The sequence below is a fragment of the Salmo salar genome, chromosome ssa01, assembly GCF_905237065.1.
Source record: "Salmo salar chromosome ssa01, Ssal_v3.1, whole genome shotgun sequence".
Taxonomy (NCBI): Eukaryota; Metazoa; Chordata; class Actinopteri; order Salmoniformes; family Salmonidae; genus Salmo; species Salmo salar.
Window position 1 is genome coordinate 173,078,592 of NC_059442.1, and position 25,487 is coordinate 173,104,078.

Below are 25,487 nucleotides of genomic sequence, written 5' to 3' on the forward strand. Positions count from 1 at the left end.
CGTCTGGTGTTCAACCTTCCCAAGTTCTCTCACGTCACCCCGCTCCTCCGCTCTCTCCACTGGCTTCCAGTTGAAGCTCGCATCCGCTACAAGACCATGGTGATTGCCTACGGAGCTGTGAAGGGAACGGCACCTCCATACCTTCAGGCTCTGATCAGGCCCTACACCCAAACAAGGGCACTGCGTTCATCCACCACTGGCCTGCTGGCCCCCCTACCTCTGAGGAAGCACAGTTCCCGCTCAGCCCAGTCAAAACTGTTCGCTGCTCTGGCACCCCTATGGTGGACCAAGCTCCCTCACGACGCCAGGACAGCGGAGTCAATCACCACCTTCCGGAGACACCTGAAACCCCACCTCTTCAAGGAATACCTGGGATAGGATAAAGTAATCCTTCTAACCCTCACTCCCCCCCAAAAAGATTTAGATGCACTATTGTAAAGTGGTTGTTCCAGTGGATATCATAAGGTGAATGCACCATTTTGTAAGTTGCTCTGGATAAGAGCGTCTGCTAAATGACTTAAATGTAATGTAAATGTAAGGTACCATGCTAAAGCACACGGGCCAGAACCACCACCAACCAGAGGAGCCAGGCTAAAGCACACGGGTCAGAACCACCACCAACCAGAGGAGCCAGGCTAAAGCACACGGGTCAGAACCACCACCAACCAGAGGAGCCATGCTAAAGCACACGGGCCAGAACCACCACCAACCAGAGGAGCCGGGCCAGAGCCACCACCAACCAGAGGAGCCGGGCCAGAGCCACCACCAACCAGAGGAGCCGGGCCCGAGCCACCACCAACCAGAGGAGCCGGGCCAGAGCCACCACCAACCAAAGGAGCCGGGCCAGAGCCACCACCAACCAGAGGAACCGGGCCAGAGCCACCACCAACCAGAGGAGCCAGGCTAAAGCACACGGGTCAGAACCACCACCAACCAGAGGAGCCATGCTAAAGCACACGGGTCAGAGCCACCACCAACCAGAGGAGCCATGCTAAAGCACACGGGTCAGAACCACCACCAACCAGAGGTACCATGCTAAAGCACACGGGTCAGAACCACCACCAACCAGAGGAGCCAGGCTAAAGCACACGGGCCAGAACCACCACCAACCAGAGGAGCCAGGCTAAAGCACACGGGTCAGAACCACCACCAACCAGAGGAGCCAGGCTAAAGCACACGGGCCAGAACCACCACCAACCAGAGGAGCCAGGCTAAAGCACACGGGCCAGAACCACCACCAACCAGAGGAGCCGTACAGAAGCGGGCCAGAGCCACCACCAACCAGAGGAGCCATGCTAAAGCACACGGGCCAGAACCACCACCAACCAGAGGTACCGGGCCAGAGCCACCACCAACCAGAGGAGCCATGCTAAAGCACACGGGTCAGAACCACCACCAACCAGAGGTACCATGCTAAAGCACACGGGTCAGAGCCACCACCAACCAGAGGAGCCATGCTAAAGCACACGGGTCAGAACCACCACCAACCAGAGGTGCAGCCCAATCAGGTGACATCATATACGTTCCAAGTCTTTTTGCTAATGAAAGGTACCATAACTGATATTGGACTGAGTATTCAGTACAAGCTGACGCAGCTTTTAGTTTCCTCTGCCGGAAATGTGGGTCCAGCATGTCTGCGTCATCAGATTCAACCAATAAAGGGTTCAGTGAATAGAAGCATTCATTAGAAACAGGTAAAGGACTGAACAAACATGCCACCTCAAAATAACACTTAACATGTCAGGCAGTGTGGAGGGAGAGAGAAATACTTAGACAGCGCAGAAAATATCCACATCGTTTAACATGGATCAGCCTGCTCTTCGTAGATGTTGTCTGGGCTCTATTGTTGACATGACTGAACGTTTAGCAATTAATCAACTCCCTCTAAGAGGAGATGACCATGCATTCTAAAGCATTGGTATTTTATTAGGATCCCCATTAGCTGCTGAAATTTACAGAGGAAGAGGAAGACAGTGGACTGTACTACAGCAGGACAGAGGGGGACAGTGAACTGTTCTACAGCAGGACAGAGGAAGAGGAAGACAGTGGACTGTTCTACAGCAGGACAGAGGAAGACAGTGGACTGTTCTACAGCAGGACAGGAAGAGGAAGACAGTGGAATGTTCTACAGCAGGACAGAGAGGAAGACAGTGGACTGTTCCACAGCAGGACAGAGGAGAGGAAGACAGTGGACTGTTCTACAGCAGGACAGAGGAAGACAGTGGACTGTTCTACAGCAGGACAGAGGAAGACAGTGGACTGTTCTACAGCAGGACAGAGGAAGAGGAAGACAGTGGACTGTTCTACAGCAGGACAGAGGAAGAGGAAGACAGTGGACTGTTCTACAGCAGGACAGAGGAAGACAGTGGACTGTTCTACAGCAGGACAGAGGAAGACAGTGGAATGTTCTACAGCAGGACAGAGGAAGACAGTGGACTGTTCCACAGCAGGACAGAGGAAGACAGTGGACTGTTCTACAGCAGGACAGAGGAAGACAGTGGACTGTTCTACAGCAGGACAGAGGAAGAGGAAGGCAGTGGACTGTTCTACAGCAGGACAGAGGAAGAGGAAGACAGTGGACTGTTCTACAGCAGGACAGAGGAAGAGGAAGGCAGTGGACTGTTCTACAGCAGGACAGAGGAAGAGGAAGACAGTGGACTGTTCTACAGCAGGACAGAGGAAGACAGTGGACTGTTCTTGTTTGAGTATACCCTCCAAAAGGTCCCAGAGCCCCTCCAGCCAGGCACCACTCTGACCATCAGTCCCCATAGCCCCTCCAGCCCCTCCAGCCCCATCCAGCCAGGCGCCGCTCTGAGTATACCCTCCAAAAGGTCCTAGAGTTGGCCCAGATTGCACCAACCATTCACCATAACGCAACCTGCATGAGCCACGACATCCAGAACGACTTAATAAAAGTGACAGAGCAGATTACTGAGTGACAGAGCAGATGACTGAGTGACAGAGCAGATGACTGAGTGACAGAGCAGATTACTGAGTGACAGAGCAGATGACTGAGTGACAGAGCAGATGACTGAGTGACAGAGCAGATTACTGAGTGACAGAGCAGATTTCTGAGTGACAGAGCAGATTACTGAGTGACAGAGCAGATTACTGAGTGACAGAGCAGATTACTGAGTGACAGAGCAGATTACTTAGTGACAGAGCATATTGTCAGGGAAGGAATAGTGGAATTGTTATATTAAAGGGGACAGAATGAGAGATCCCACAGGCTGCGCAAACATTTCAATCCTCCTTTGGTTTGTTGATGGAAACTATGACATAAAACACTGCCTTCTGACCATTACCACTGCAGATGCAGGTGATGCCAACACTCTCACAACTGACCTGGGCTGAGAACTCCCTACTGACCTGGGCTGAGAACTCCCAACTGACCTGGGCTGAGAACTCCCTACTGACCTGGGCTGAGAACTCCCTACTGACCTGGGCTGAGAACTCCCTACTGACCTGGGCTGAGAACTCCCTACTGACCTGGGCTGAGAACTCCCTACTGACCTGGGCTGAGAACTCCCTACTGACCTGGGCTGAGAACTCCCTACTGACCTGGGCTGAGAACTCATAAAATCCTGAGTCAAGTCTACGACGGCGCCTCTGTGATGTCGGAGAAGCACGGGGGAGTGCAGAAACTCCTACGGCAGAAATTGGGTAGACACATTCCTTATGTTCAATCCTTTAACTACCAGCTTCATCTGTTGGTGGTCCATTTCCTCTGAGGAGGTCATCTGAGAATTTTTCAACATTATTAACCTTCTTTACAAATCCGTAAGAAAGCCCACTATTGGAGTTCATTTCCAAGGGGGAGACACTGAAACACATGCTCGACCGGCACTGGACAGGTCACCTGGCCACTGTAAAGTCATCCTCAAATCCTCCAAGGAACATATCCCAGTTGCTGACACACATTGAAAACACACAAGGTCTTTTCCCGGCAGATGTGAGAGTCGAGGCAGGGGGGTTGCTGCGCGTAATATCAAAGCCCAGCTTCAGGGGTATAGCCCTCATAGTAAACAACATCCTATTACTTTCAGACCAAACAAAGTGTTCCAGTCAAAAGAGAAGCATCTCCTGACAGCCGTCCAACTGGTGAACATCAGAGGGTGTTGCCGGTCTCCACACAGACAGAGTTTTCTGGAGCTATGGAATCAGTGTTGATGCAGCAGGCCCAGGGCCAATCAAGAGGAGCAGCAGGGCCAATCAAGAGGAGCAGCAGGGCCAATCAAGAGGAGCAGCAGGGCCAATCAAGAGGAGACGCAGGCCTAGGGCCAATCAAGAGGAGACACACAACCAACAAAGATGTACAAGACTATGTGGTTGAAGAATCAACGGGAGCAGGACACAACCATGATGAAGAGGAGACAGAGCAATGGAGACTGTTCTATAGTGCCATAGATACAGTACGTGCAGAGATGAACGGGTGCTTTGGAGAGCGCGGCAGCGTACTCATGGAATCGCTTGGCTCACTGGATCCAGAGGGCAACACGTTTCTGGATGAAACAAAGTCAAGCCCCTCTTGGAGTTGACCAACACAGAGCTTTTAGATGCTGAGTATGCTGTTGCCCGCCAGTTCCTCCAAATGGATGGGTTACCTTGATGGCCCCAGCTGCTGGTACCCTGTCCAGCAACACACACTATCCCAACATCAGTAGCATCGCAATGGACACAGCTAACACTGTTGGACAGGGTTGGCTCTGCACACAGTCCAGTTCGTCTTCAGCCAGACTGGAAGACTTTCCATCAGTACCACAGGGTTTAGTGCCTCCCAGCTTGGAGAACCTATCTTGTACCTCTCTGAACTCAGGGCAGGCAGAGAGGCCCTGCCACTATTCTACGTAACGGGAGCAGCGTTGTGTGCCGAGCTGGTTCCTGAGCTGGGGCACTGACCAGAGAGAACGGTTTCTGTAGAACCTTTTGGGGAAAGCTGTGCAAGAGGGAAAGTGTGTACACTCATTCAAATCGTTCTTCTTAGGGCTAGGCCCCTTTTGTCTCCAATTCCTGTCTGAATGACGTGCCCAAAGTAACTGCCTGTAGCTCAGGCCCTGAAGCAAGGATATGCCTATAATTGGTACCATTGGAAGAAAAACACTTTGAAGTTTGTAGAAATGTTAAAATACTGTAGGAGAATAACACAATAGATATGGTAGGAGAAAATCCAAAGAAAAACCAACCAGAATCTTTTGTTGTTGAGAGAGACCATCCTCTTAGAAATGCAAGAGAAAGGTCATATGCAATTCCTATGTCTTCCACAGGGTGTCAGCAGTCTATGTTCAAGGTTTCAGGTTTGTAACTTCAAAAACAAATAAGAAATAACAGTTTTAGTAGAAGGACATAGTCTTGGAAATTCATGTTTGCACGCGTCATGAAGACAGGACGCACCTGCTAAAATCGGTTTCCTATCAAACATACTTCTTTCCAAAAGAAATATTATAGTTTGATTACATTTGAGGGTATCTGAGGAGTAAATAGAAATGTATTTTGACTTGTTGAAACAAAGTTTAGGGGTAGATTTTCAGATTCCTTTCTCTGCAAGTTGAACGAGTGGATTACTCAAATCGATGGCGCCAACTAAACTGTCTTTTTGGGATATAAAGAAGGATTTTATCTAACAAAACGACACTTCATGTTATAGCTGGGACCCTTTTGATGACAAATCAGAGGAAGATTTAAAAAAGTAAGTGAATATTTAATCGTTATATGTGAATGTATGAAACCTGTGCCGGTGGAAAAATATTTTGATGTGGGGCGCTGTCCTCAAACAATCGCATGTTATGTTTCCGCTGTAATGCCTACTGTAAATCGGACAGGGCAGTTTGATTAACAAGAAGGGGAAGCATGTGTGGAGACAGTGAAATACAAGGTGACAGGTAGTCTAGTGGTTAAGAGCGTTGGGCCAGTAAACAAAAGGTTGCTGGTTCGAATCGCTGTGCCAACCAAGTGAAAAATATGTTGATGTGCTCTTGAGCAAGGCACTTAACCCTAATTGCTCCTGTAAGTCACTTTGGATAAGAGCATGTGCTAAAATGTACATTTCCACACCTGTAGGTGAGGGGAATGGACACTGAAAATTCTTCTGACCACCTTCCACAAGACCCTGGAGGCAATGTCAAGTGTCCTGGTAGAAGTATGTTTAATGTTTGGAGCCTCCACTGTCATAGAAGAAGGCTGCTTTAATGTTCCTTAAAATACTTTAAAAAAATTACTTTCAAATGAGAGTTAACAAGAAAATACCAGAAAAAAAATCTGTACACTGTATCCATTTTTTTTCCTTTATAGTTTGTTACCCTAAACATAATCCACCTACACCTTTTTTTTTCTCTTCGAAACCTTGTTTGTTTTTGTCAGCAAATAGACATTGATCGTTGATCAAACATTGATCTTACCCTACAGTATGTCTCTACATGATGCAATGTATAAAACCAGGCATTTACTGGAAGCTACACTGAAGTACAGTTACAGATTGAAGTGTTTAAATTGTAGTTTGTCATCATTGATGATGGTGAAAAAAAATGGAGGACAAGAACGAAAGGAAAACATGATTAAAATACCAATATGTTTTTACCTCATCAATAGACTATTAGATTATAGTCTGTACTGTGTTAAACAGGAGGCTGTGTTATAGTCTGTACTGTGTTAAACAGTTAGCTGTGTTATAGTCTGTACTGTGTTAAACAGGAGGCTGTGTTATAGTCTGTACTGTGTTAAACAGGAGGCTGTGTTATAGCCTGTACTGTGTTAAACAGTTAGCTGTGTTATAGTCTGTACTGTGTTAAACAGTTAGCTGTGTTATAGTCTGTACTGTGTTAAACAGGAGGCTGTGTTATAGTCTGTACTAATACATTACAACGGAACGATTTGACTAGTGGAGTGTTAGCTAGCTACATAGTTGTCTTTGTCATAGTTTGATAATTGTGTAGTTTAGAGTAATCATCGAGGTTAGCTAGCCAGCTATTTTCGTCCCCCGCGACGCCATTTTTCCAAACCTAGCCAACTATTACCGACGAGCAGCATTGTAGAAACTAAATACATTACAAAAGGAACGTCTTGATTAGTGTTATGTTAGCTCGCTACATAGTTGCTTTTGTATCATGATAAGGTGTAGTACTGAAACTATCGAGGTTACCTAGCCAGCTACACGTTCAAACAAAGTCAACAATGCAGCCACTGCTAGCTAGCCTACTTCACCAGCCAGCAGTACTGTATCATTTGTCATTTTAGTCATTAAGATTTTTGCAACGTAAGCTTAACTTTCTGAACATTCGAGACGTGTAGTCCACTTGTCATTCCAACCTCCTTTGCATTAGCGTAGCCTCTTCTGTAGCCTGTCAACTATGTGTCTGTCTATCCCTGTTCTCTCCCCTCTGCACAGGCCACACAAACGCTTCACACCGCATGGCCGCTGCCACTCTAACCTGGTGGTCCCAGCGCGAACAACCCAGGTGGAGTTCCAGGTCTCCGGCAGCCTCTGGAACTGCCGGTCTGCGGCCAACAAGGCAGAGTTCATCTCAGCCTATGCTGCCCTCCAGTCCCTCGACTTCTTGGCACTGACGGAAACATGGATTACCACAGATAACACTGCTACTCCTACTGCTCTGTCCTCGTCTGCCCACGTGTTCTCGCATACCCCGAGAGCATCTGGCCAGCGGGGTGGTGGCACTGGAATCCTCATCTCTCCCAAGTGGACATTCTCTCTTTCTCCCCTTACCCATCTGTCTATCTCCTCATTTGAATTCCATGCTGTCACAGTTACCAGCCCTTTCAAGCTTAACATCCTTATCATTTATCGCCCTCCAGGTTCCCTTGGAGAGTTCATCAATGAGCTTGACGTCTTGATAAGTTCCTTTCCTGAGGATGGCTCACCTCTCACAGTTCTGGGTGACTTTAACCTCCCCACGTCTACCTTTGACTCATTCCTCTCTGCCTCCTTCTTTCCACTCCTCTCCTCTTTTGACCTCACCCTCTCACCTTCCCCCCCTACTCACAAGGCAGGCAATATGCTTGGCCTCATCTTTACTAGATGCTGTTCTTCCACTAATCTCATTGCAACTCCCTTCCAAGTCTCCGACCACTACCTTGTATCCTTTTCCCTCTCGCTCTCATCCAACACTTCTCACTCTGCCCCTACTCGGATGGTATTGCGCCGTCCCAACCTTCGCTCTCTCTCTCCCGCTACTCTCTCCTCTTCCATCCTATCATCTCTTCCCTCTACTCAAACCTTCTCCAACCTATCCCCTGATTCTGCCTCCTCAACCCTCCTCTCCTCCCTTTCTGCATCCTTTGATTCTCTATGTCCCCTATCCTCCAGGCCGGCTCGGTCCTCCCCTCCTGCTCCGTGGCTCGACGACTCATTGCGAGCTCTCAGAACAGGGCTCCGGGCACCCGAGCGGAAATGGAGGAAAACTCACCTCCCTGCGGACCTGGCATCCTTTCACTCCCTCCTCTCTACATTTTCCTCTTCTGTCTCTGCTGCTAAAGCCACTTTCTACCACTCTAAATTCCAAGCATCTGCCTCTAACCCTAGGAAGCTCTTTGCCACCTTCTCCTCCCTCCTGAATCCTCCTCCCCCTCCCCCCCCCTCCTCCCTCTCTGCGGATGACTTCGTCAACCATTTTGAAAAGAAGGTCGACGACATCCGATCCTCGTTTGCTAAGTCAAACGACACCGCTGGTCCTGCTCACACTGCCCTACCCTATGCTTTGACCTCTTTCTCCCCTCTCTCTTCAGATGAAATCTCGCGTCTTGTGACGGCCGGCCGCCCAACAACCTGCCCGCTTGACCCTATCCCCTCCTCTCTTCTCCAGACCATTTCCGGAGACCTTCTCCCTTACCTCACCTCGCTCATCAACTCATCCTTGACCGCTGGCTACGTTCCTTCCGTCTTCAAGAGAGCGAGAGTTGCACCCCTTCTGAAAAAACCTACACTCGATCCCTCTGATGTCAACAACTACAGACCAGTATCCCTTCTTTCTTTTCTCTCCAAAACTCTTGAACGTGCCGTCCTTGGCCAGCTCTCCTGCTATCTCTCTCAGAATGACCTTCTTGATCCAAATCAGTCAGGTTTCAAGACTGGTCATTCAATTGAGACTGCTCTTCTCTGTGTCACGGAGGCTCTCCGCACTGCTAAAGCTAGCTCTCTCTCCTCTGCTCTCATCCTCCTAGACCTATCTGCTGCCTTTGATACTGTGAACCATCAGATCCTCCTCTCCACCCTCTCCGAGTTGGGCATCTCCGGCGCGGCCCACGCTTGGATTGCGTCCTACCTGACAGGTCGCTCCTACCAGGTGGCGTGGCGAGAATCTGTCTCCGCACCACGTGCTCTCACCACTGGTGTCCCCCAGGGCTCTGTTCTAGGCCCTCTCCTATTCTCGCTATACACCAAGTCACTTGGCTCTGTCATATCCTCACATGGTCTCTCCTATCATTGCTATGCAGACGACACACATTTAATCTCCTCCTTTCCCCCTTCTGATAACCAGGTGGCGAATCGCATCTCTGCATGTCTGGCAGACATATCAGTGTGGATGACGGATCACCACCTCAAGCTGAACCTCGGCAAGATGGAGCTGCTCTTCCTCCCGGGGAAGGACTGCCCGTTCCATGATCTCGCCATCACGGTTGACAACTCCATTGTGTCCTCCTCCCAGAGTGCTAAGAACCTTGGCGTGACCCTGGACAACACCCTGTCGTTCTCCACTAACATCAAGGCGGTGACCCGATCCTGTAGGTTCATGCTCTACAACATTTGCAGAGTACGACCCTGCCTCACACAGTAAGCGGCGCAGGTCCTAATCCAGGCACTTGTCATCTCCCGTCTGGATTACTGCAACTCGCTGTTGGCTGGGCTCCCTGCCTGTGCCATTAAACCCCTACAACTCATCCAGAACGCCGCAGCCCGTCTGGTGTTCAACCTTCCCAAGTTCTCTCACGTCACCCCGCTCCTCCACTCTCTCCACTGGCTTCCAGTTGAAGCTCGCATCCGCTACAAGACCATGGTGCTTGCCTACAGAGCTGTGAGGGGAACGGCACCTCCGTACCTTCAGGTTCTGATCAGGCCCTACACCCAAACAAGGGCACTGCGTTCATCCACCTCTGGCCTGCTCGCCTCCCTACCTCTGAGGAAGCACAGTTCCCGCTCAGCCCAGTCAAAACTGTTCGCTGCTCTGGCACCCCAATGGTGGAACAAGCTCCCTCACGACGCCAGGACAGCGGAGTCAATCACCACCTTCCGGAGACACCTGAAACCCCACCTCTTTAAGGAATACCTGGGATAGGATTAAGTAATCCTTCTAACCCCCCCCCTTAGAAGATTTAGATGCACTATTGTAAAGTGGTTGTTCCACTGGATATCATAAGGTGAATGCACCAATTTGTAAGTCGCTCTGGATAAGAGCGTCTGCTAAATGACTAAAATGTAAATGTAAATGTACTGTGTTGAGGCTGTGTTATAGTCTGTACTGTGTTAAACAGGAGGCTGTGTTATAGTCTGTACTGTGTTAAACAGGAGGCTGTGTTATAGTCTGTATTGTGTTAAACAGTTAGCTGTGTTATAGCCTGTACTGTGTTAAACAGGAGGCTGTGTTATAGTCTGTACTGTGTTAAACAGGAGGCTGTGTTATAGTCTGTACTGTGTTAAACAGGAGGCTGTGTTATAGTCTGTACTGTGTTAAACAGGAGGCTGTGTTATAGTCTGTATTGTGTTAAACAGTTAGCTGTGTTATAGCCTGTACTGTGTTAAACAGGAGGCTGTGTTATAGTCTGTACTGTGTTAAACAGGAGGCTGTGTTATAGTCTGTACTGTGTTAAACAGGAGGCTGTGTTATAGTCTGTACTGTGTTAAACAGGAGGCTGTGTTATTGCTGTATGATAGTGATCATCCTGTAGGCTACTACAGTCTTATTGTTTTTGGTAAAACTAGAAGTTATTTGTGTGTTTTATTTGTTGATTGCAGTCTGTTTAAAGATGAGGTTTTTCCCTTTTCTTCCCCATTGCTTCCAGTTGTTCCTAGTGGATTCAGAATCTGTATTGTTGGCTTACCGTTTCATTGTTGGTGGTGCTAAATCTTCACTCATAAAATTTGAAAATATATATTATATTATTTTGAAAATACATTTGATTAGTATTATAATGTTTCTTAGGACAAATTCATAGTGGATTTCTTTGTGATGGTGTATATTCAACAGGTGTATTAAAATAACTGGAAAGGGCCCGGTGTGATAAATATTTTTTTTGTCTTGACAGCGGTTCCACACGTTCTGTGACACTCAAGTTGTGTGGGGGAAAAACAAGTATAATTTCTATGTTATTCTGATGTATTCCTTTATATTAAATCTTATTATAATATGTGTGTTTATTTTTATTATGAACACAACAAATACAAAAAAAACAGAAATATACAAGAGTACAAAACCTAATAGACAGGGGTATTACATATCAAGATTGATTTTCAATTTGTTAAATACTTTTATGGTGCGTATTGTTTTTTTTGTTTTTACATTTACTGATCATTTCAAAATAATATTTCAAGTCTATCTTAAATAATGTGAAAAGGGGTTTGTTCTCTGTCCACTTAATTTTACGGACAAAGAATCTTCCATGAAAGATAAAGAAATTAATAATGAAAGTTAAATCAGGGTTCATATCATTTGGTTCAAAATAAAACATAATATCAGTCTTTCAAATTAACATTAATAGTTGTTTCTTTTAAAATAAAATCTAACTCACACCAAAACCTTCTGACATAAGAGCAGTCCAAAAATAAATGGTCAAGAGTCTCTGGGTCACAATCACAAAATACACATTATTATCAATAGCTATTTTAAATCTGTGTATAATAAAGGTCTTAACAGGGTAGAGTCTATGAATGAGTTTGTATGATACTTCTTTCACCTTATTAGATTTTACAATATTTACCAGATCACAACGAAACTTTGTTCCAGTTCACTTGTTCACTTGTCCTCAGTACATTTTAACAGAGGGAATAGTAACATATTGGCATAGTTTCCTTATATACATGTTATTACATTTATAGTTTAAAATGACAATCCCTTCTAATTGTATTGAGGCTACAAAATCCTCAACAGTTGCACTTGGGAGTATTGTTATATTCTCCTAAAAGAAGAATAGCACCTTTAGGGACGGCTCTAACAACAATTTGATACGCCTTAGGAGTGAATGTAACATTGTGTGTTCTAATAAATTCTGGATAATCATATAGTTGTCCATCATTGTTCAGTAATTGTTTAACCCAGATAATGTTGTTGTCAAACCAGTTCTGGAAAAACAAAGACTTGTTTTTGTCTTTATTATTCCAGATTGTATACCTATGAGGGGAAACATTGTGTTTGTACATGAGGTTCCAAGTTAGAAGTAATTGTTTATGAAAGTTACCAAGCTTAATAGGGATTTTACCCAAATCAAAGTTGCATTTGAGTAAGAATTCTAGACCACCAATTTGTTGGAATATTAAATTAGGGATTATATTCCAGATGCAATCCTTATTTCTTAAATCGTCTTGCATCCATTTAATTTTAAATATTATATTAGAGGTTTTAAAATCCAGAGCATTCAACCCTCCGTCACCTTGGGTGCTACATATTACCGCTTTTCTTTAATGTGGTTTATTCCTCCATATGAAGTTAAATAATTTCGTATCAACCATTTTAGTTACTGATATCAGTAACTAAAATGTAAGTAAACATTACGGATCATCCAAGGCAAGGGAGGAATAAACTAATCTGGACAGACCTTCAGATTTTGATAAAAGTACACATCCAGATAAAGAAAGATCTCTTAATAACCAGGAGTTAAAATCTCTTTCCAATTTTCTCTACAACAGGAGAGACATTTAAGTTGGCCCTTTCTTTCTGATCTTTGCTAACTTTAATACCAAGATATGTGATCACATCTTTTACAGGGATATTACATACTGAGTTTAAGTCACATCTTTTCTATGCAAATAATTCACATTTCCTAATATTCAGAGATAAACCTGATACATGTATGAAGGCATAAATCACTCCATAGCTTTCTTGACTTCATTATATGATCTTTCAAAAAAATGGTGGTGTCGTCAGCCAATTGTGAACATTTTATCTCTTTGTCTTGTATCTGAACACCCCTAAAACTATCCTTATTTATATGAAGTGCCATAACTCGTGTGACCAATAAAAATAAGAAAGGAGAAATTGGACATCCTTGTTTAATTCCACGTCTAATGTCAAATCTTTGTGAAGTTCCATGGGATAATTTAACAGAGCTGTTACTATTATTGTAAAGTGTCTTAATTACATTTTGAAAATGTTGACCAAAACCAAAAAAAATCGAAGTCTCAAAAAGAAAATAATGTTCAACTGTATCAAATGCCTTGTAAGATCTACAAATAAAATAAAGCTATCTTCCATAATGTGCTCATTGTAGTCTATCAAGTCCAATACTAGTCGAATATTATTACATACATACATACATACATACATACATACATACATACATACATACATACATACATACATACATACATACATACATACATACATACATACATACATACATGTCTGCCCTTCATAAAACCAGACTGGGTATCGTCAATGATTTGGTCAAGACCTTTTGAAGTCTTTCTGCAAAGATGGATGCAAGTATCTTTCCATCATTGTTCATTAATGTGATTTGGTCTCCAATTTTCTAACATCATAGAATCTTTGTTTGGTTTGGGGATTACAGAAATGAGGCCTTGTGTCATAGAAACAGGCAGGACCCCTAAATCAATTGCCTCCTTAAAAACATTAAATATAAATTCAATAATATCCTCCTGAAAATATTTATAGAATTCACTGATAATGCCATCATTCCCTGGAGATTTGTTCTCTTTTAACTTGCTGATACATTTTTTTTATTTCATTAATAGAAATAATTTCATCACAAGACTTTTGGAAGTCTTCATCTATGAATTTTGCATCGTCTTTGACAGAGTCTAGAAAGGCAGATATGTCACTAGAAGGACAGGCATTACTGGTATAAAGGTCACCATGGAATTCTGAAACATATTTTGAAATATCTTCGGGGTTTTCATTTTCTTTGCCATCTATATTGAGCTTATGAATAGATGTAAATTCAGAATTATTTCTTTCTAAATTGTAAAAGTATTTTGTATTTTTTTTTCACCTTCCTCCAACCATCTCCTTCTTGATCTTGCAAATGCCCCTTTTGCTCTCTCTTCATACATTCAGTACATTTCTAGTTGTAAAGAGAATAACTGACCCTTTCCTTCTTCATCAAGGTCCTCCATAGAGATTAGAGAAAGTATTTCCTTAACAAGTTTATCTTCCCTTAATCTTTTAAGTTCAGCAATTTCTTTACCTCTCTTCATGGCTGTTTGTCTTATTTCATACTTCATTAATTCCCAATATTTCCCATAAGACTTAAATAGTTGGGCTTTCCCCCAATTGTCTTGTATAATATCTTTGGCATCCATCTTGAAATTCTCATCTTCCAACAGTCTACTATTGAGTTTCCAATAACTCTGATTCAGTTTAACTTCAGACTCCATTAATATTTAAAGATAAGAATATAACTTTATGATCAGTAAGAATTGATGGTTCAGTTGATACCTTGACTACAGAATTATCTAATGAATTAGACATCAACCAGAAGTCAATTCTTGACTGTCTGGACATGTCCTTGTTACGCCAAGTGAATTCCTTTTTATCAGGATATTTAGATCTCCAAATATCGACTAATCCAAGACCAAGACATAGGTTATTAAACTCAGGATTAACTATGCAGGATCTGTTAGGAGGGGGATATCTGTCAATCATCACATGAGATACAGAATTAAAATCTCCACCTAAGATAATTTTGATATCCTGAAATACACCTATAACTCTATGAATTTCTTCTTCAAATTCTTGAAATAATATCCTGTTGTTTGGTTTGTTGTTGAATGCATAAATATTCCCTAATAAAAACATTTCACTGTTGAAATTTACTGTTAAAATTAACCAACATCCAGAGTGGTGAGTCTCACTACTGATGACCTTCCCTTTAAATGCACCTCTTAAAACTGCTACACCTGCAGAGTGGTTGTTGCCATATGATAACCAGATATCGTTACCCCATTGTTTTTCCAAAAAGATAGAGCGGAAGAACAAGCATGAGTCTCTTGTAAAAAGTCAAAGTCTGCATTAAACCGTTTGCAATACAGGAAAATAGCCTTACGCTTGAGTAAATGACAAATACCCCTGACATTAATTGAACAAAGAGATAAAGACATAAACTTCAACCAACAACCTTGTTATGCTAATATGAGCTTTTCCTAAGGATATATAACTCAAAAGGATTTCCATCCCATTATTAACCTCTCCAACAAAAACACAAACAAATATTGGTCATAAAGTTACCAAAGTATTGTTACTCCCACAAGGGGGAGACATTGTGTAGACTTTACAATAAGCAGTTATTCTCCCATAGTTAGTGTTTAGTTGACCAGTTCTCAGGTCAGCCTTTTCTCATTCAAGTGTTTGTGTACATTTTTATAATAAAAGGCTGCTTTTCACCTGGTAATCAGTTTTTTGGCCTGACAGTTCTGTCCGAGTTAGACTCTGGCTCTCACTCAAATGTTCTTTCCCATCGATGATCACTCTTGTGCCGATAAAAAAAAAATGCAGTTTTCCCTGCCACCATCGGCCACAGTTTCTCTCGTCACTTTGTCTGCTGAGGTCAGATCCTCTGTGAACCTCCATTTCTGTTTGATGAGGAATTCACAATTCTTTGCTTGCCTCCAAAGAAGATCCCGTGTAGATCTGTTGGTGAACCGGATGATGGTTGTCCTCGGTCTCTTGTCTTGATCCTTAAGTCTTCCCAAACGATGGACGATGTCTACATTTTCCTGAAGTTTGGCTTTTGATTTGGAAATGACAGCTCCACAGATGTCAACAACTCTGCATTTGATGTCCTCACAGGCCTGCTCTGGAATTCCATGGAGCCTCAGGTTCCACCTGCGCTGGTGTCTCTCCTCATTCACCTTTTGCCTCAGGTTCCACCTGCGCTGGTGTCTCTCCACCTCATTCACCTTTTGCCTCAGGTTCCACCTGCGCTGGTGTCTCTCCACCTCATTCACCTTTTGCCTCAGGTTCCACCTGCGCTGGTGTCTCTCCACCTCATTCACCTTTTGCCTCAGGTTCCACCTGCGCTGGTGTCTCTCCACCTCATTCACCTTTTGCCTCAGGTTCCACCTGCGCTGGTATCTCTCCTCATTCACCTTTTGCCTCAGGTTCCACCTGCGCTGGTATCTCTCCTCATTCACCTTTTGCCTCAGGTTCCACCTGCGCTGGTGTCTCCGCCTCATTCACCTTTTGCCTCAGGTTCCACCTGCGCTGGTATCTCTCCACCTCATTCACCTTTTGCCTCAGGTTCCACCTGCGCTGGTATCTCTCCTCATTCACCTTTTGCCTCAGGTTCCACCTGCGCTGGTATCTCTCCTCATTCACCTTTTGCCTCAGGTTCCACCTGCGCTGGTGTCTCTCCACCTCATTCACCTTTTGCCTCAGGTTCCACCTGCGCTGGTATCTCTCCTCATTCACCTTTTGCCTCAGGTTCCACCTGCGCTGGTATCTCTCCTCATTCACCTTTTGCCTCAGGTTCCACCTGCGCTGGTATCTCTCCACCTCATTCACCTTTTGCCTCAGGTTCCACCTGCGCTGGTATCTCTCCTCATTCACCTTTTGCCTCAGGTTCCACCTGCGCTGGTATCTCTACCTCATTCACCTTTTGCCTCAGGTTCCACCTGCGCTGGTATCTCTCCACCTCATTCACCTTTTGCCTCAGGTTCCACCTGCGCTGGTATCTCTCCTCATTCACCTTTTGCCTCAGGTTCCACCTGCGCTGGTATCTCTCCTCATTCACCTTTTGCCTCAGGTTCCACCTGCGCTGGTATCTCTCCTCATTCACCTTTTGCCTCAGGTTCCACCTGCGCTGGTATCTCTCCACCTCATTCACCTTTTGCCTCAGGTTCCACCTGCGCTGGTATCTCTCCACCTCATTCACCTTTTGCCTCAGGTTCCACCTGCGCTGGTATCTCTCTTCATTCACCTTTTGCCTCAGGTTCCACCTGCGCTGGTATCTCTCCTCATTCACCTTTTGCCTCAGGTTCCACCTGCGCTGGTATCTCTCCACCTTCCTGGCAGATGACTTCCACTTTCTTCATGTCACTTTTGAGGGTTTTCACTTCTCCAAAGATAAAGTGAGCAGATTTTTTAATGGCCTCAATTTTCATCGTATTCTCCCTAACCATGACCTCCAAGCCATTTGCCCTTTCATCTATCTTTGCTGTCAAAAGCATAACAATATTGTTTTTCATCTCAAGAAGTGACATACCCTCTTGGCCTCTCATCTTTTCCCCCTGGGGCTTGACTGGAGTGCCGGGGTCATAAGGTAAAGGCCTGAGCTGGGGACTGGAGGGGCGCAAGATGTGAGCATTGTTGTCCGTGCTCACCACATTTTCATCACCAATTGCAGTATTTCCCCCTACAGTTACATTCTGAAGAGGAGTACCCAAAATCATACCATCTTTTGTGGTTAATTGTCCATCTGACGATCTCTCCATTTCTTTCCTTTTGGTTCTGGTCGTGGCAGTTTCCATGTACGTTCGACAAGCTAGTTTTTGAGCTAGCTAGCTTATCTGGCTATCTAGTGTTGTCGCAAACTTTGTTTTAGAGGTGAATAACTTGCAGAAAGTAATCAATTACTTTGGTAAATAAACTAAACCATATTCATACAGGGTTTTATGACCGTAGAAATAATCCAATGGTCATAACTGGGTAAGGAAATCCAATAATTCCTTCAGCTACCAAAATACATTATCTGCACTGACCGCCATCTTGCAGCCATGTAGCCATGCAGCCATGTAGCCATGCAGCCATGTAGCCACCAGCCATGCAGCCATGCAGCCATGTAGCCATGCAGCCATGCAGCCATGTAGCCACCAGCCATGCAGCCATGTAGCCATGCAGCCATGCAGCCATATAGCCATCCAGCCATATAGCCATGCAGCCATGCAGCCATATAGCCATGCAGCCATGTAGCCATGCAGCCATGCAACCTAGGCTTCACAGATCAATGACTGAGTTAAACTCAAAATATGCTATTCTATGCTTTTGAAAATACATTTTATTCATTTTTTAAAAGTTTTCAGGACCTGCCTAAAGAAATGAATAATGGATGTGTCTGTGATGAGGTTTATATTCAATGGATTTATCGTGGCAGATGCCCAACCACAGTCCTCAGTGGTGGTGCCGTCATGCTCACGGGAGGTAGAAAAGTATTTTTCCTGCAAGAATAAGGTAAAAATGTGGCTGTTTTTTTACATGCAACATACCGACATGCCTATGTGAACTATGTTGTTCCATAGAGGTAATTATATTCTGGACGCTTCCCAATCGACTTAATGTCGGAATTCATCTTGCCTTGGTCTGCAAATGCCATCAAAGATTTGCATTAGTCTGTTATAAAAGGCCATATCAATATGAAGTGTTGTCAGTAAAAGAAATAGGATTTTTATTGAAATCTATTCGCTGTTTCATGTAGTAGACCATGTATGATAGAAAGCTGCTGAAGTTAGAGATCAATATACCGTCAACGAGGACGTTAATGAGGAAGTCTACTGATCGCCAGCAGGCCACGTCAACAAGTGGAACATACCATTATTCAGGCCTACATTGTGCATTTTCTTACGGGTTTGAAATGCTTTATAACAATGGGTATTTGAATTCCAACACCACCCGTTGTATAATTTGTATTTTTACATCTCAATAACGAAGGCTGTGAGCACCAAACTGAAAAATTAAATGGGGCCCATCCATGGAAATGCCCGTCCAACTGATTTGTTCTGGCGCCGGGTCATCTACTCACCACATCAGGGCCAGAGTTAGGGCCCCTTGCAGCAGACAGCACTGTAGTGTAGTGTTTAGTGTGGAGTGTATATGTACTCACCACATCAGGGCCAGAGTTAGGGCCCCTTGCAGCAGACAGGAGGACCAGAGGAGGGGTGAGAGGAGGTGTAGGGACGATGAAGCTCTGCCCACTGGGACACCTGCCCTATGGGGCTCTGCTGAGGGAGGGGGCGGGGAGGGGTGGTCTCTGGAACACAGCCAATCACAACAGAGCCAAATATAACATAACAAGTCAGATACACATATCCAATCAGAACATAGCAGGTTAAAACACAGCCAATAAGAAGCCAACAGAAGATGGCAGGACATGTCTGACCATAGTGCAATGTCAGAACAGAACAGGGAAACATCTATATAGGTCCATACAGTGTATCTACAGCCACAATGCACTTGTCAACATATCCAATAACTCAATAAAGACAGCAGGGCATGCCAAGACATCTTCTACCAGAGCAGAACATGCCAAGACATCTTCTACCAGAGCAGAACATGCCAAGACAGCTTCTACCAGAGCAGAACATCTTCTAGCAGAGCAGAACATGCCAAGACATCTTCTACCAGAGCATCTTCTAGCAGAGCAGAACATCTTCTACCAGAGCAGAACATGACAGGACATCTTCTACCAGAGCAGAACATCTTCGACCAGAGCAGAACATCTTCGACCAGAGCAGAACATCTTCGACCAGAGCAGAACATCTTCGACCAGAGCAGAGCATCTTCGACCAGAGCATATTCGACCAGAGCAGAACATCTTCGACCAGAACATCTTCGACCAGAGCAGAACATCTTCGACCAGAGCAGAACATCTTCGACCAGAGCAGAACATCTTCGACCAGAGCAGAACATCTTCGACCAGAGCAGAACATCTTCGACCAGAGCAGAACATCTTCGACCAGAGCATGACTGTTACGAATACAGGTATCCTGTGTGTGTTTCTTTTCTCTCCTTCTCCCCTCCTCACAGGTGGCAATCATCACTCCCCAATCAGTCATCAATCTGAAGACACACCTCCTCCTCTTTCCATTACCCAATCAGTCATCAATCTGAAGACACACCTCCTCCTGTTTCCATTACCCAATCACATCCCCTTTCCCTTGGTTTAAAAACCCATTCAGTTGTTTTCCCTAGGTCTCTCTCTCTCCCTCCCTCTCTCTCTCTCTCTGTCCTCTCTCTCTCTCTCTGTCTCTCTCTCTCTCTCTCTCTCTCTCTGTCCTCTCTCTCTCTCTCTCCCTCTCCCTCTCTCCCCCTCTCCCCCTCTCCCTCTCTCTCTCTCCCTCTTTCCCCCTCTCCCTCTCTCTCTCTCTCTCTCTCTCTCTCTCTCTCTCTCTCTCCCTCTCTCCCTCTCTCTTTGTAGCTAGATCTCTCTTTTGTTTTTGCAACTACATGGCACCTTGTCCATCCCACCTGTGAGTATTGTTTTGTTATGGTGTTTGACTGTTTGTTGGTGGGAAAAGGGGATACCAAGACAAGTCGCCCATGGGCATACATTAGCCGTAGGTAAACTTTGTCTAATACCCTAGTTAGAACTGGGCGGACCACCCACTGTATTTTATTGGTTAGTTAGTTAGCTGGTCTTAAAGCAGGTAGCTTAGGGGTGTTTTTGGATACGTATTATTTCTTTCCTTGGGTCCAGCTCGGCCCCTTTTCCCGCCCCCCATTACCGTGTGTTTAAACAATAAACCTTAAGTGTTTGACGGTAGATTTAAGTTGTCTGTGGTTTTTGTTCTCACTGTTCCTTTTCACTGTTATAATTTGCATGAGTTATGTTACGGGTCTCATTTCCATCCCCCCTAGACTGCAGGGCCAAAGGGATTCGTAACAATGACAGAACATCTTCTACCAGAGCAGAACATGACAGGACATCTTCTACCAGAGCAGAACATCTTCAACCTCTTCAAGATGTTAGGATCTCTTGGCGTAAAGGCTAAGGTGATGGGTTGACAGTAGCTGGACCAGGGTTTGAGTCCCAGTCAGGGCTACCCCCCCCCCCCAAATATCATACAATACCTAAAATCAAATGTTATTTGTCACGTGCTTGGTAAACAAGTGTAAATGCTTATTTAAGGGCTGTCCCAGCGATACAGAGAGACTAACAGTAAAATGCTTATTGACGGGCCCTTCCCAACAATGCAGAGAGAAAGACATTGAGAAATCATCGAAAAATAACAATGAACAAATCCACAATGAGTAACAATAAGTCGATGTGCAGGGGTACGAGGTAATAGAGGTAGATAAGTCGATGTGCAGGGGTACGAGGTAACTGAGGTAGATACACTTCATGGCCAAAATCATGGGCATTAATATTGAGTTGGTCCCCCCTTTGCTGCTACAACAGCCTCCACTCTTCTGGGAAGTCATTAATATTGAGTTGGTCCCCCCTTTGCTGCTACAACAGCCTCCACTCTTCAGGGAAGGCATTAATATGGAGTTGGTCCCCTCTTTGCTGCTACAACAGCCTCCACTCTTCAGGGAAGGCTGTTATAGCAGGTCAGGGCTCTGTGCAGGCCAGTCAAGTTCTTCCACACCGAGCTCGACAAACCATTTCTCTCCGGACCTCGCTTTGTGCACAGGGACATTGTCATGATGAAACAATGGCTGTGTGCTCGCTTTTATAAACCTGTCAGTAATGGGTTTGGCTGAAATAGCCGAATCCAATAATTTGAAGGGGTGTCCACATATTTTTGTATATACAGTGCATAATGACAGACAGTATTATTAAGTACAGTATGATATACTATAATGATTACAGTAGTTCATGACAGACTACAGTGGATTCAGAAAGTATTCAGACCCCTTGACTTTTCCCCCCATTTTGTTATATTACAACCTTATTATAAAATTGATTAAATAGTTTTTTCCCTCATTAATAGTTTTTTCCCTTATTTCCATCAATCTATACACAATACCACATAATGACAAAGCAAAAACAGGTTTATAGTGTTTTCAAATTCATAAAAAAATGTAAAACTGAAATATGACATTTACATAAGTATTCAGACCCTTTACTCAGTACTTTGTTTAAGCACCTTTGGCTGCAATTACAGCCTTGAGTCTTCTTGGGTATGACGCTACAAGCTTGGCACACCTGTATTTGGGAAGTTTCTCCCATTCTTCTCTGCAGATCCTCTCAAGCTCTGTCAGGTTGGATGGGGAGCGTCGCTGCACAGCTATTTTCAGGTCTCCCCAGAGATGTTCGATCGGGTTCAAGTCCGGGCTCTGGCTTGGCCACTCAAGGATATTGATAGACTTGTCCCGAAGCCACTCCTGCATTGTTTTGGCTGTGTGCTTAGGGTCATTGTCCTGTTGGAAGGTGAACCTTCACCCCAGTCTGAGGTCCTGAGCGCTCTGGAGCAGGTTTTCATCAAGTTTCTCTCTGTACTTTGCTCTGTTCATCTTTCCCTCGATCCTGACTAGTCTCCCAGTCCCTGCCTCTGAATAAAAATCCCACAGAATGATGCTGCCACCATTATACTTCACTGTAGGGGTGGTGCCAGGTTTCCTCTAGACGTGGTGCTTGGCATTCAGGCCAAGAGTTCAATCTTGGTTTCATCAGACGAGAGAATCTTGTTTCTCATGGTCTGAGAGTCCTTTAGATGCCGTTTGGCAAACTCCAAGCGGGCTGTCACATTCCGTTTACTGAGGAGGGGCTTTTGTCTGGCCACTGTACCATAAAGGCCTGATTGGTGGATTGCTGCAGAGACGGTTGTCCTTCTGGAAGGTTCTCCCATCTCCTCAGAGTAACTCTGGAGCTCTGTCAGAGTGACTATCGGGTTCTTGGTCACCTTCTTGACCAAGGCCCTTCTCCCCCGATTGCTCAGTTAGGGCCTTGCGGCCAACTCTAGGAAGAGTCTTGGTGGTTCCAAACTTTTTTTAGAATGATGAGGGCACTGTGTTCTTGGGGACCTTCAATGCTGCAGAAATGTGTTGGTACCCTTCTGTGCGTCGACACAAACCTGTCTTGTAGCTCTACGGACAATTCCTTCAACCTTATGGCTTGGTTTTTGCTCTGACATGCACTGTCAACTTATATAGACAGGTGTGTGCCTTTCCAAATCGTGTCCAATCAATTGAATTTACCACAGATACTGTAGACTCCAATCAAGTCAAAGAAACATTTCAAGGATGATCAATGGAAACAAGATGCACCCGAGCTCAATTTCGAGTCTCATAGCAAAGAGTCTGAATACTTATGTTAATAAGGTATTTCCGTTTTTTTATTTGAATACATTTGCAAAAATGTATAAAACTTGTTTTTGCTTCGTCGTTATGGGATATTGTGTGTAGAATGATTTAATCCATTTTAGAATAAGGCTGTGATGTCACAAAATGAGGAAAAACTGAAGGGGTTGGAATACTTTCAGCTCTGTAGAGGTAAAGCAACAGGACAGATAATAAACAGTAACAGCAGCGAATGTGCAACAAGAGTCAATGCAGACAAACTATTTAGCAGTCTTATGGCATGGGGTTAGATGCTGTTCAGGGTCCTGTTGGTTCCAGCCTTGCTGTAGGGTAGCAGAGAGGACTGTCTGTGACTTGGGTGGCTGGAGTCTCTGACAATTTTTAGGGCCTTCCTCTGACACTGCCTGGTATAGAGGTCCTGGATGGCAGGCAGCTTGGCCCCAGTGATGTACTGGGCCGTACGCATTACCCTCTGTAGCACCTTGCGATTGGATGCCAAGCTGTTGCCATACCAAGCGGGGATGCAGCCAGTTAAGATGCTCTCAATGGTGCAGAGAACGTTTTGAGGATCTGAGGGCCCATGCCAACCTACTTCTCCAGCCACAATACACCTGTCAAGATATTTCTAAAAGGATCGATGAATATTTACTAGAGCCAGTTATCAGAAAACTGGCCTAAATGTGAATATGACCAATTAAAATCTCCAAGATGTCCTGACCAGTAAAGGGGTTATTTGTTCTTATTAGTTTGGTCAGGACGTGGCAGGGGGTATTTGTGTTATGTGGTTCAGGGTGTGTTTGTGTATGTGTTCGTGTAGAGGGGGTATTTGGTTATATGGTTCGGGGTGGTTGTGTATGTAGAGGGGTATTTGATTTATTAGTCCAGGGTTTTGGTTATTGTTTTATGTTAGTTTATTTCTATGTTCAGTCTAGTCGTTTGTATTTCTATGTTTAGCTAATTGGTGTTGGGGCCTTCAGTTGGAGGCAGCTGTCTATCGTTGCCTCTGATTGAAGGTCCTATAAATTAGGAATGTGTTTGTCATGGGGTTTTGTGGGAGATTGTTTCTTGTTTTGCTATGTGCCTGACGAGACTTTCTAGTTCGTTTGTTTTTCTTTCTTCACTAATAAAAAGATGAGTATACATTTTCCCGCTGCGTTTTGGTCTACACCCTACGACACCCGTGACACAAGAACTGTCAACATAGTTGTTATACATGCAGTTAGGAAGTGAACTGGTACCGAGTACTCATTCATACTACTGCTTCCCTGTTAAAAACTTCTTAGGGATCGGCATCCCGTCAACGGGACAGTTGTAAATCATGCAGCGCCTTGTGTCACGATCGCAGATTTTTAGAGAAACAACAAATGCCGGTACATATAAGTGTCTTATATCGGCTGAAAGTTTAAATTCTTGTTAATATAACTGCACTGTCCAATTTACAGTAGCTATTACTGCGAGAAATGACATGCTATTGTTTGAGGAGAGCTCCTAACAACAAAACACTTTTTTTCACCGCGATAGATTTGATAAAATCACCTCTGAAGGTGAAATGTGTACTTACATTCTGAAATCTTGCTCTGATTTATCATCCAAAGGGTCCCAGAGATAACATGAAGTGTCGTTTTTGTTAGATAAAATCATTTTTAATGTCCTAAAAAGGTCCATATAGCATGCGCAATTGATTTTTGTTTTTCCACTCGTTCAATTTCCATTCGTATTTATTCCTCAGAGATCCTAGAACATATCCAGACTTCACTATATCATTAGGGGTGTAGTATATCCTATAGGACACCAAATGTGGTCCGAGAGCGACGCCTTCATGGCACGCCGATGACGCGGGCGGTCTTCACTTGATCGATTGTAACTTTGTCAAATAAGCACCAATCGGGGTCAAACAAGCTTGCTAGATAGCCAATGAGCTGGGCTTTACAGGAGTATCGGGAAATCCCGTATCTGTCACAAAATGTAGCTACTAACCTTGTGCGACAGCAAGCCTTTTCCTTTTGGACAAAAAATATAAAAATATGGAGAGTCATGAAGTTATGAAAACTGGGTGTTTTGCAAATGTTGAACTTATAATATGGCAACTAATACTGGAAAAGCTAAATCAAAGTCCAAGTATACTGATTTGATGATATTCTTTCAGAAAATGTAATGTGAATGTCTCCTTCACGATTTGCCCAAATGTACCTGGGTGACTTCACACTAAATGTCATGTAGTTTGCTCTTATTATCCATCTGCTGCCATCTTGTGGATACCATCAGAATTACAACCAGAGTGATGGCTAGAACTGGGACCTTTCTGTTGCATTTCAAAGATGGTGGTGGAAAAAAGAAACGGTTGTTTTTGTCTTG

At 44.4% G+C, this 25,487-nt stretch overlaps 1 protein-coding gene across 3 annotated transcripts in view; it reads right to left on the bottom strand.

The window, feature by feature from the left end:
- LOC106572571 (ciliary neurotrophic factor receptor subunit alpha) overlaps positions 1-25,487 on the bottom strand; it is a 309,062-nt gene that overhangs the window by 13,542 nt on the left and 270,033 nt on the right. For all 3 annotated transcript variants that reach the window (XM_045694243.1, XM_045694246.1, XM_045694252.1), the window contains exon 8: positions 18,994-19,140. In XM_045694243.1, the coding sequence (XP_045550199.1) occupies positions 19,010-19,140 (131 nt within the window). In that variant the 3' untranslated portion in view covers positions 18,994-19,009. The remainder of the gene's footprint in view (positions 1-18,993; positions 19,141-25,487) is intronic.